At 36.2% G+C, this 13,445-nt stretch overlaps 1 protein-coding gene across 1 annotated transcript in view; it reads left to right on the top strand.

The window, feature by feature from the left end:
• The first annotated feature begins 308 nt into the window (after positions 1-308).
• The window catches only part of kn (EBF transcription factor knot), an 87,453-nt gene continuing 74,316 nt past the window's right edge, over positions 309-13,445 (top strand). The window contains exons 1-2 of the mRNA XM_018540253.1: positions 309-379; positions 8,966-9,119. Coding sequence (XP_018395755.1) covers positions 309-379; positions 8,966-9,119 — 225 coding nt within the window. The remainder of the gene's footprint in view (positions 380-8,965; positions 9,120-13,445) is intronic.

Genomic DNA, 13,445 nt, shown 5'->3' with positions numbered 1-13,445 from the left:
GTGACGAAGATTTCTGCAAAGATTGGCAACGCGAAGGAGGAAGCCTGTTGCCCCAAGAGAGTCCGTACGGCCTCACCACGCGGTCCGACGAGTGGAGCAGTCTCCTGCCCAGCTCCACAATCGTGGGTGCTGGGGGGACACCATGGCTCGGACTCGGAGGGGGTGGCACGGGGGCTACCACCGGAGGCGGAAGTCCCGTCGAGCTCGACGGCCACTGGGGACGTAAGCTGTACAGCGCGAGTGTGGCACCACCACCCCCGCCGCCTCATCATCATCCGCGAGCGCCGTTGGTTTTCGCGCCTCAAGATATGAGGCAGATATTGAAGGAAGAACCTGTGCCACGTGCTTGGCCGCAGCCCGCGCTCGCCGACAACGGAACGTGAGTACAGAAAAATACTTCACTTTTGACAGAAAACAAAGAGTGATTGAGATACGTGATTGTATTTAGGCTCGCGACAGAGACAATTGATGTATGTTGTCGGAACTCTGTCGCGGAAGAATAGAATAAATATTTACTTTTGATTTCAATTTTATTATTATGAGAGTGTAACAGTTAATTTCATTGATAATACACGTATTATTGATTAATAATATATTCATAGTTATTTTATTGCAAGAGATTTTTTACGTGATATATGACTGAGTATAAATTGATCACCTTTTTGAACTGTTTAACACAAAAAATATTTATGTCATAATTTATCTCCTCAACAGAAAACGGCTCAAAAAGAACAATAAAAGAGAAAATATTTTATGTGATATTCTTTCTGCTAATAATGTTTGATGAACAATATATTCACAATTGCGCGATATAATTCTTATCCTATAAATCGAAGAGGTTCATTTGGCTGCTTTCTTGGATCTAAAGAGATTAAATAATATCTTTTCTATTATATATCAAATCGCTGATGATGGCTCGAATGTAGTCGAAACGTTCGAAAAACTATTGTGAAATTAATGTAGGAAATATATGTAAATATATCTTTGTTTATTACACGCACTACTAACTGCGATCGATTTATTAGCTCTCAATTGCCTGTCAAGTTATTTAATTTAATACTTTTATTCTCGAGATTTTTTTCTAATATATTTTATATTATAATTCCTATCGTCACCATATATGATTGTTATATTTTAATAATATATATATATTTTATAAAATTTATAGTATAATTTATATATATCTTTTTCAAAATACATAAAATATCAAATGTATACCATAAATTTTTATTTGAAACACTATATTACAAGTGCCATCATTTCGTTATTTGCTTCTCGAACGAAACAAAATATTTATTGTATAGAATTATAAGTATTGTGCTTGATTTTAGTTTTTCACTCGTTTAAACAATCAATTTCACACACAAATAACGTGATAATATCAAAATGCAAAGATATACTCACAGTTAATAGAAATTGTATAGAAATATTCGTGCTGCGCTGTCATAGTATTTGCCGTCGGATCGCATGGCGAGCTATATCCCTGCGTAACAGTTCTAATCACACATTTTCACTAAAATTATAATAATTTTTGGCATTGTAGACCCATAAGAAAAATTGATCTTACATAAATATGTAAATTATAATAAGTTTATTTAAGAAAACGAGCGGCCACACATGTTTACTAAAAAGGGATAAACAATTCGTAGCGGTAACTCAAAACTTCCTTTTCCTTTTGAAACGTTTAAAAAAGTTTATTTTTTTATCAGAAAATACATTATCTGAATCGTTTGAGATCAATTTATCATCGTTAAGAAAATACCATGACCTTTGGAAAAGATCACAGCCATGAATGACACGTCTGTGGATTCTTTATCGACGACTGCATTTGTAACTTTATCTCACGGAAACAAAATCCTTTGTACTTTCCACACAGATTTTTAAACAGTTTTAAATTATATTTTCTAAACATTCGAAATCATCTGTGTAGGGAAAAACAAATCGTTCTTTATTGTAATGTCACGCACTCAAAGAATTTGGACAAAGACAATAATTTGATACTCGTCTAGGATAATTCGGAAAGGTAAATCAGATGAGCCGACGGATTCGCTAATCCAATAGCGGCTCTCTAACTAATCCCTTCTTTCAAGTACCGTGACACGAGGACCGACCGGAATCGAGTTAATGTAATTGAGAATTTTAGCGCCTTTTGCTCATCGCTTTGTCCCAGACTTTTCCTGCTTTTCCCTGTACTTTCGCCCTCATTTAGCCCATCGTTTCTCTTTCTGTCGCTATCAAAACTAGTGTATACGTAAAACAAGGCGAATACTGTTTAGCCTACGTTTGAAAAATTAAAGCGCAATGAATTTTATCAAAGGTGAAGACAAATTTTAGAACGCGCTGATTATTTAAAGATTTTACCAAACGCAAATCATGACATTTAATATTCTGGAGTAATTAAAATTATGGCATAAGAATTTTTTTTTTTAATTTTATATTAATGCGAATTTTGAGAATTATTATATAAATATGTCATTGTTGATAGAAGAACCTGTCATAAATGACTATAGTTATTGCGAGATAGACAATGATCGAATACAAAATTTTGAAGTATATACACTTTTTGACAAATTTAATTGTACCAATGTTGCGGCAATCTGGTTAATTGCACAGGAATTTAAGAGTCGCAAAATGTTGAACGTCAACTTTCGCCTTCATAGAAACTCAAGCTGGAAAGTTTCGTTTCCTGCTACTAAGAACAGTTATACCACACAACTGCGTTACACCGAGACCAACTAGGAGGGGTGTGCGAAACTGTTTTAAAACTCCCGCGAAGCACAGGCATAAACTCTCGCGCATTTTAAAAACCTCTAAAAAAGTTATCTACCTAATGAAGCAGTAAACCACCACACTCGAGGGAAGGGGCTGTCGCGCAGCGAAAAAAAAAACAATGACCTTTCGTATGAATAAGAGACAAAGGAAAAAGAGCGTGAGAAAAATTGCTATCGATCTTTAAAACTGTAGTCGCTTCAACAAAATCTCGGCAGATCGTATCGTAGCACGTAAACTTTACTTTTTAACATACACCCTGCTAGCGCGTTTTGTAAAATATTTAAAAACATTAATTCTATGTAGTCTTTAAAATAATCAATTAAATATCACGCCTGTTATAAAATTTAAAGATGACTATAAAGCTAAACATTAAATGTTTGCCGTATCGCGTAATAGTTAATATGTTTTAATATAACATATAATTATATTATATTCAACTCTTAATTAAAATATGTGGAAATTATTTATTATCAGGTATTCTCATGCGGGATATTTGCGAAATATATGCATCGCGGCGTGTTAATAACTAATAGATTTTTATGCAGCAAAAGGTACGATGAAACACGAGGCCAAATTGAACAACGTTCGCAGTAACGCGCCCTGGTAGCAAATTACATTCGGATATATTACAAATTGCTCATTATCTCCGTGCGCATTATGAATCGCGTTGGGCTCGAGCGTAAACAGAACGCGCTTCGGCTAACTCGCAATAACTAACGCCGGACGGTGCGTATTACCCACGGATTTATTGTAATTCTCCACGATTGCTTTATCCGTGAATTCGTAACCGTATCGGTGGTTTCGTATTATCCGCATATATTTCGTCCATAACGCATGCCGTGCAAATGGCATAGGTCGTACCTCTCTCTCGTGTATAAAGTATTAGCGGCATTGATCGGTTCGCCCGACGATCCAGCATTCCTCCAAATAGCGTATAGAAGATCGCGCTTCGTCATCGTTTAAATGTCGATTACGTTGTTATCGGTTATACCCGAGCGATATCGCGGGATTTTACGTATAGAAATGAAAAAGCTCCGCGCCTGGCGATTGCCTAACGTGATATAAAGCGCAATTCCCTTCGTATAACTTCACCAACACGGTTCGTAAACCGCGCGAATGCGTCGCTTTTTATTCGCCGATAAGTATTTCCGTATTCGTATAATTGCGCGATGTACACAACGATTTTGCAACGCTTTCGTAATAAGACCGAACACAGACTTTCGCACAAAGGCGAGAACGGCAGTCTTGCAAATATAATATAATGCATAAAAAAAATGAGCCAAAATTCAAAAATCTTTATTTCCTTCTTTTCTATGAAATAAAAGACTGTTGGTTGCTTTTGTTATACTTTATGCATTATGCTTTGTGCATTATGTTATGCTTTAACGTCGCATAACGCATAATGCCGGTTCTACATCAGTTGCAAGCCGACCGCAAGTTTGTTGCGACAGCCAATCTGAAGCGTTGATTTCAAAATGCAAGCTTGAGATTGGCTGTCGCAACGAACTTGCGATCGACTTGCAACTAATGTAGAACCGGCTTTAAGCACATTCTACAATTGCATAAGCATAGATGTGAATGGTTGCAATTAACCAATCACAGTCGCTTATGAGGAAGATATTTGATTATGATTGGTCAATTCTTACGTTTCAACTACGCTTATTGTATACTTATACAATTGTAGAATGAGCTTAAGATATATAAGAGAATTAAATAATAAGAGTATAAAATAAAAAGGTTGCTTTAATTCGCAAGATCGCAAATACACCATTCCAGAGAGTCTCGCATTCCATATTTTCATGCGAGCATTTAAACGCTTGTCGCGTTTTAATCGATATCGTCATCGGGATTGATCGAAATCCAATCGAAATCAAATCAAACTGCACGGGCACTTTAGTCGACGTGAAAGAATGATCACGCGGTGGATTAGCGGTGGCGGAGGGTCGAATGATTCGCAGGTGCTGGAACGAGCGGCGTTATCTGCGAGACCGAAAGCGCGCACGTGGCAAATTGCACGCACGAATACAGTAAACGCGAATGGAACCCGTAATTATCACCTCGGCGTCGGTCGATGGGACACGGCCGTCAACGTAAACGCATAAAGCGCACGTTATCTGCATGTATCTGTGAAACGTAATTCATAAACGCTGAGGATCGTACACTTCAGAGAACGAATAATAGCGTGAGAAATGGCTTTTAAGAGACGAATATTAGTAAAAATACATACATATGCGTGTATATCTATATATATATGGATTATTTTACTCACCTCAACATATTTAAGACTATTTATAGTATTGTAAAAGAAAGAAAAAACTCGGAAAAGAATAGAAAAAAAACGTGTTCTCTCTCTCCCTCTCCTTGAGAAGAACAACCCATAATGCAAAAATTTGTTGTTCTAAAATTATACTATTTATAATTTTATACATATATATGGAGAATTAAGCTATTAAATTTACATGACTAATGATATTTCGATATTTTTAATTATTAATAACTTTGTTATTCTGTAACTGTATCTTTGTATTTTGTAAAATGTCTTTTCAAACATTTTTATCATAAATAAGTATTTTATACTTTGTGTTTTATTTGTTACACTGAAAAAAAAGATTGGTTGAATATGGCATAGCATTTTTAATTAATTGCAGGAGTTAAATTTTGGTTGTAGCAGCCAATTAAAAATGCTATACCATATTTAGGATAGGATTAAAATATGGAAAATTTGCATTGTCATAAATTTCTACTTTTGTCAATGGATCTCTGTTGATTTTTATCTTATATTTAACCTTATTATACGACATATTATTATTATGTTTATCATACTAATTGGAAAGAAAGAGGGAAAGAAAGAGAGAGACAGAGGTTCTATATTTCTTTATAGTAATAAATTTTGTTTTGAAATTTTTTAATTGTATTTTAAAATAGATTCACGCATGCAGATTAAGAAACGCGTAAAATTCAATCAAAATAGAATCAAAAATATTATTTAAATCTATAAAATCGATTCCTTTCTAAAGTAATTTAAACATAAGTTTGCCGGGTACTCTGATTACCACTATAATGCTAATATGCATTATTGTCATATTAGCAGTATGTAGTGCGCGCGTACGCGCGGTTTTCCGCAATCCTCGATAGTCGCTCGAAAAGGCGTGGTGGTGCGCGCAGCAGTGAATTTTGGGTGATAATATAACGGTGCGGCAGAACGTGCCTACGCGTTATATAGGAATTGGTGCATGGCAAACGGGGCAAAATAATCGGACGTCGAGAGTTATGGGGCGCGAACCGGCGACCGGTTAATCAGCCACCGATAATTATCGACACGGGCAGTACATCACTACCCTTCCTCTCGCAACGCGTCCTCCCTTGGTCCTCCGCCGCGATCCGCCGTCCCGTCCCGTCCCGTCCCCTCCCCTCCCTCCCCCCCTCCCGCGCCGCCGCGCCGTTTGTTCCCGAAAGCCCGCGTTGCAACCCCTTGCAACCGACCCTTCGCCGAGCGACCCCGCGCTTCCACTCCCTACCTGCTGGCGGCTCGGCATCCCACCACCTGGCGTGACAAACGCACCGCCGATACCATCATTTATTTCGCAAATGTGCTGCAAAACTGCCGCTATTCATTTTCGGTCCAGTCGATTCAGTTTTCCGCTCCGAGGGTCCGCCCTGATGGCCGTGCGCGCGGCTCTCTGTGCAGTCGTGCGATGGTTTTATCGTTTCGCGACGGCACGATCGCACAGACCAGCGCCGATAATGCGATTTCTCGGCGGTGATTTTTAACCGTTGAGTGCAATATATATCCTACGATAAATTTAAAAGTCTCTTATATTATTATTCGTCGCGGTTATTTTTATTATATTTGATAGACACTTGTCGCTAGAATTTGCAAGAAGTTTGATAAAATTCATATCTTTATATTCCACTTTACGTATCTAATAATAATACGTGAATAAAATTATATATATATATATATCTGTATATTTAGATAGAGACTTATATAATAGAACTTTCAGATAATACAATTATTCTAGTACATTCTAATTGTTAACATGTTGTAATACGAAGAGGTAGGGGGATCTAAAACTTAAAAATGACTCAAGTTGTCATTATAATGATTTAAAGTTTTTTTTTATTTATGTCAATCAAATAATGACTTAAATAATGACGTAAAATAAACGTAATGTTCATTATCGTTATAAATATATCGTTATAAATCATATTTCATCGTCATTTTTAAATCATATTTTTAAAGAATAAATAACAGCACTATTAATTACTGTTTTTTTTTAATTAGGTAATAATTGCAAATAAATAAATATATATTCTTATATTGCTGAATTCTTAACAGCACAATTTTTTTATTGATATGATACTAGTCCAATATATTCCCAATGCATGTCAACGTTTAATTTAACCAATGTATAGCCAAAGAATTGTACTATTGAAGTTGCAGTTATAACCTAATTTAAAAAATAATAATAATGTTATTCCATTATTTATTCGTTGCAGCTATTTTTTTCACAGAAGTTATATCTTAATTATTTTATGTTACGTGTTATATAAGATTATGTATTTAGTGTCATATTTATGCCATATTTTGTCGTCTCATAAGTATTATCATTCATCAGTGACTAAGGATTTTGTTTCTGACGTTTTTTACGACGTGATTTTAATAATATTATTGACTCACAACAGATATTCTATTGACGACACTTGGGGAATAGGGAACTGCGAACGCCTAAGGGAAAAATGAAACAAAACTGACGATTATTTATCGATTACAGAAGTCTTTATTTAAAAGAGATACTGTAATTATTTAACTTTAAACTGTATAATTTTTACAAATAACAAAATCTTCATTGTTTAGATTACTGAACGCGCTGTCACGCGGGACACAATGCCGAAAGATATTTTATATTTTATATAAAATTATAGTTTTATACTGATAATATATAAATGTTAATTATTTGTACTTTAAATCGATATATATTCTTTGTATAAAGATTTCTATAATTTATAATTGATAATCGATTTTATTTAACTTTTCTGTTAAGTATTTGTTATTTCCTTACTCTTTCCTACATAGAAAATCTGTTAACAAAATTTACCTTAAAAGTACCATATATGCGTCTTACGGAAGTCGCATGAAATAGTGCGACACTAAGAGCGTATGTCGTTATCAAACTACCGCTGGATGCAAGAAGTGATATGTTGTCACTAATATATTGCAATAGTATATTCGCGTTTACCCCGTGTTCGCAATTTTTCCATTCTCTCGCCTGACGGTAGAGTGATAATGGAAAACTCCGAGTTTTACAAGATCAATTCGAATCTGAGATCTACGCGCGGGTCGTGCGAAGCAACGTACTCGAAAAGGGGACTTTCCGTGCCATTACTCAAAGATGGCATTGGAGTCCAGCGGCCTAATCTCGGCACATGAGACCTTAATAGGATTTTAAGGCGTCGAGACCACCTGCGCGCTTCCCCACGGTCGACCTCGTTTGTCTTTCCTCTCCGCCGGTTTGGGCATTCTTATTGCATCCAAGGATTGAACGCCTCTTTGACTTCGCGACAGAGAGAATATCGTTTAACATTTCACCCGACTGTCGAAATTTCAAGACTATTTGTTACTTATTGTTACAGAATCAAACAATCTTATCTACTATTATCTTTATACACATATATACGTGTATAAATTAATTTGTATAAAAGATTAAGTAAGTCTTAAACTTAATTATATTTACATGTGTATTAAAATCAATGTAGTAAATTACTCAATATTAATTTTATTTAGAAATATTTTCACTTTTAGAAATAATTTTTTATTGAAGAAGGATCTTTACTTTATTATTTACTTTTTAATTTACAAGCCAAGGAGACTTTACATTTTTTGTTTTAATCTCACACTCCATTCATTCTATGCTGATTATTTGAAATTTAATTGCTAATATATCAATGTCATTATATTTACTTATTTATAATTTGCACTGAAATATATATTATTTTGTTATTCAATGCAATAATGTGTTTACTAGAAAATACATATTTACTACCTTGATCAAAAAGTTCCCGAAATTCATTCCATAGCATCACCTGGTGGTAATTCCGGGAACTTTTTGATCAAGGTAGTATATCGTAATATAAGTAATATAAGTAACGCAGTTGATGGATTCCCTAAAATGCGATATCTGATCGATTATAGGGTTGGCGTGGGCCGAGCGCATTTCGAGAAACAACCACCGAGTAATCTGAGGAAGAGCAATTTTTTCCATTTCGTAATCGCCCTTTATGATCGACATGGCCAACCTATCGAGATCGAAAGGACGTCGTTCATGGGCTTCGTCGAAAAGGATCAGGTAATGATTTCTGCTATATTACGTTCGAAGAAACTTTCACGCAATCTGATAAACTATCACTATGATCGAAACGCAAGTTACTGTCCTGAAGCGTAAAGACGCAAGAAACGAGCTCGAAAAACTGATCGTGTCGAGACATCTTTCTTCCGGGACCGCGAAGGCGCGCGACGATAGAGAATGATGGCGAACGAAAGCGACCGAGTTCGCGAGTACCCGCGTGGAAATGAGCGACGATAGCGGATGATTAAGTTCGGAATTTCAATGCTTCGCGCTAACCGCCGCTCTCCGGGGAGACCGGATGAAAAAAAAAAAAAAAAAGAAAACAAGGAGAGCAGGCCCTTTATGACGCCAGGGGAATATCGTGCGAGCGCGCGCTTATCTCGATAATTGCCGTTTCCATCGGGGCCGGCGTCAAATATTAAACAGCACCGCCTACGCGTGTACGCGTATACGCGTATCGATGATCCGTAGAATCCATAGCAGCGACTCTTTTCCGGCAATTAGTCGGACAAGCGAAAATCCATCGGCCGCGTGAGAAATGAACGGACGCGATGCGGGATCATGGGGGTGGTCACGCGAAGCGAATGACCTACGAATAATAAAGAGCGCCCTTCGAGCGCCTTCCACCCACGCTCGGCCTCTCTCGTACCTTCGATCGGAGATTACGTTCCTGTCGGGCGTTTATTAACCAGACACTCGTGCGCGAAATATTGAGGCTTCTATACGAGAAATTACCATAATTGTCGACGATACAGTCTGCAACTAATTATACAGCAGTAGAAAATGAATTCTGTCATGCTTATACATTTTATCGCGCGACACGTTGACGTATACGTACGTATGCAAAAGGGCACTATGCTCGTACGCTTTCAAGATCTATCACTTCACGGTTATGAAAACGCGACGAAGCTATTTTTTTTATGTTCGATTTCATTGTTCCGGGTATCACAGCTGTCAGTAGTAACGATGGCATATGACAGAAATAATGCTATTACAAAGATCACCAAGCGTAATCGATTGTTTGAATATCGATAGAATCATTTTATAATTATTATAACAAAAGTTACGTGATATTCTTCGCAATATATTAGAATAAATTATCAGAGAAATTTAGAATTTTAATTGTAATTTTGACTCTTCCTCGCCCGGTTTAATGTTATTGATTATCGTTATATAAAAGAGCCCTTGAATTTTTCAAATTATTTATAACAAATAAATTAGTATAGTTCGTGAATTTGTGAGAGCAGAAAAGGACACGAAAGTAAAATTTTCTTTCTAATTTTGAAAGAAGCAGGTATGCTTTAAATGAGAAAATAGGCCTTGTCCCAAACTAAGGGTCTAAATAAACATTTAGAAGTAAACAATGAATGCAGAAAAGGTATACGAGTACATCCGCAAAACTCGAGATTTGGAAAAGCGAAATGCTATACGTTCCGTCAGAATAAAATACAAGCTTTTGTGAAGATTTTCGAATAACTATTAACTAACTCTTGAAGAATAATTATAGAAGAGATACTTTAGTCAGTGTTTTCGAAAATGTTTTATGTAAACTATTTCATATTATTTAACATAATTTAAGATAAACAAGATGTTTGTGATAGCGTATTGAAAAAATTTATTATATCTTTGAATTGAGGAATGATATGAACTTAAATGAGAAGCAGACTTAAATGAGACTCTCTCTTTCCTAAAAATTAAAAATCTCATTTTCTAAAAATTATAAATTTTGGACAAAACGCATTTTGAAATCTGCTCTTCAAATGCAGAAAGAGTATTATGAATCTAAACCTGGAATTTAAGTTTTTTATTTAATGGTCAAGCATTTCAGAAACCAAGAATGTTTTAAAAATATTAAATATCATATTTAAATTTTTTATAGTAATTTTGTTAATTTTTTTACTGGAACTAAAATTAAATAGTTTTCTGTTAATGTTAAAAAAAAATTTGATAAATGTGATTTTGTCTTCTTTCTGCACTCACCGATTTAATTATAATCTCATCAAGAGGAATTAGGTAAGTTAGTAAGGATGCAGCATTTAATTACCTTTTAATGCACTTAAAAGATAACGAGATATTATACAGAAACTGAATAACTGTTGAATAATAATATTATGTTTTCTGAATTGACGATGAACGATAGTAACTCATCACGATAGAAGCATCGTCGAAGCCGTGAATCTCAAGTTCCGTTTGTGCAGTTATCGTATAGAATAATCTCGCGACCCCGAAAGTGTGCTTCACAAACGGGACGCGATTGTCAGCGTTCAGTCATCGTTAAGAGATCCACTTTCTATTAGTCAATTAGTACAGCTGTTTAAGGAGAAGTTAACTATCGTCGTACGACGCAGCATCCATTCTTGCGTAAGAGAAATCGTTATGTTGGGAGACCGTGCGGTTGAACGGACGCAGATTTGCACGAATATAACATATCTTTGGTATGTATGCGCGTAAGAACATTAGTGCGCACTACGCGTTTCATGATGGCGTTACGTCACAGCTCGATTGATCAGATCTATGTACGATACGATACGCTGTGTACATAACGCGGGACACACACGGTACACCAAACAAACAGACGGAAATCCAGATGCACGGCACGAGGAAGAGGACCAAGGTCCACGAGCGTATAAATTATCGAAACGTAATCCCGACCGTAACCTCTGGAATTCTAGTAGCGAGTCCCGTTCGTGCAACGACGATGCTCCGTCGGACGTTTCTCTATCTCTTTCTTTCTCTCTCTCTCTCCCTCTCTCTTCCCCTTTCTCTACTTCTATGCCCCGGGGTAACGAGGTACACCCCCTAATAAATCTGCCCGCCATAAATCGTCGGCTAATTCGACACACGAAGACGTACAGTTAGATCGCGCTGTGGGATGTAACGTCGTAGATTTGAGAACGTAAGGTGCGGAATGACTCGCGATCTGCGATTCGGAAAGTTGCAAAGTTTGGTGAATCGATCGCTCCATCGATCTATGGCGTTGCCTGATTGATAAGAGAAAATGACTAACGCTTTTTCAATATCATATGTAACACGACGAAATAATTCAATAATCGTACATTAAAAAAAAAAAGATGGCTGCTGTAGCAAATTAGACGATACAATATGGCATAGCATTTTAATTGGCGGTAGCAGTCAATTTTTGGTTGCGTTAGCCTATCTGCGATGTCAATATAGAATTTCAATAAGCTGCTGCAACCAATTAAAAATGCTAAGTCATATTCAGCCAATCTTTTCTTTCAGTGTATTTTATTATTTTAATCTGACTCTTTTATTAATTGTCATATAAAAGTTACATGAAACTTTAGACCTGATATTGTACGTTTAGTTCTTAGCAGCTACTAATGGCATCTTATTTTGTATCTGACGCAATGCATATTTAAGTTTCACCTAACATAAACTTTGAATTCAACTTAATTCAAGATTGGTTCCCGTAAATTTGGTTAAATCAAGTTTTGCACCTAATGCGCAAAAGTGTTTAATTGTTCACGTTGCGATGAATATTGGATCTCATTTCTTGTCTTTTCAATGTCTGTCTCTTTTCGTAAATCTATAACGTTCCACTTGATTTCGCTCTCATTTCTCGTCCTATCCCGACCTTATAATACGAGCATAATTCACGTTGTCGGAACAGTTGCATCGCGTGTCCTCCCTATTAATTAGGGTCATGCACCGCGGATATGCATCAACCCCGTGTCGAGTTTGTACCTCAATCCACGCATCTCCTCCTCTGACCCAATGTGAGACTTAATTGAATTTCTTGTATTCTGTTATAATATGTATAACACAAAAATGTTGGCTCATGTCACGTTGCTGATATTTAATTAATCGGTCTTAAAAAATGAATAACGTTTACAGCTACAAATTATATCGAAGTATTGTACAAATGGAATAACATATACATATATATTAAAATTCTATTAGAAATATCAATAATTATTCGGCATTTATAATAATCAGAATACACGGTAGTGTCTCAGCGCTAAGATAAGTTGATATTTTAAAACTAACTCGTAAAAGTTCCAATATATATTTCATCTTTCTCCGTCTGGAATAAAAAGAATATATTAAAATCAGTATATAAAATTTGCTCGCGTAAGTGCAAAGTGATGTTAAAACGATCGCTTATCGCAGAGACGGCGACATAGAGAATCAGTGAATTGAGACTTACTGAGTTCGATACGGCGTAACATGTCGCTACGCTTGTACGCATTATTCCCGGAAATGGACGCTCTAGGTAAATACATAGCGTCTCCCCGTTCTGTCCGCTTTTTGTTCGTGTTTAATTAAAAAGTAGTCAGAGCAGACGGAGTGAAAGAGAGAGAGAGA

This window comes from Cyphomyrmex costatus, unplaced genomic scaffold, assembly GCF_001594065.2.
Source record: "Cyphomyrmex costatus isolate MS0001 unplaced genomic scaffold, Ccosl1.0 scaffold105, whole genome shotgun sequence".
NCBI classification, from domain to species: domain Eukaryota; kingdom Metazoa; phylum Arthropoda; class Insecta; order Hymenoptera; family Formicidae; genus Cyphomyrmex; species Cyphomyrmex costatus.
This window is presented reverse-complemented; position numbering and strand designations above follow the sequence as displayed.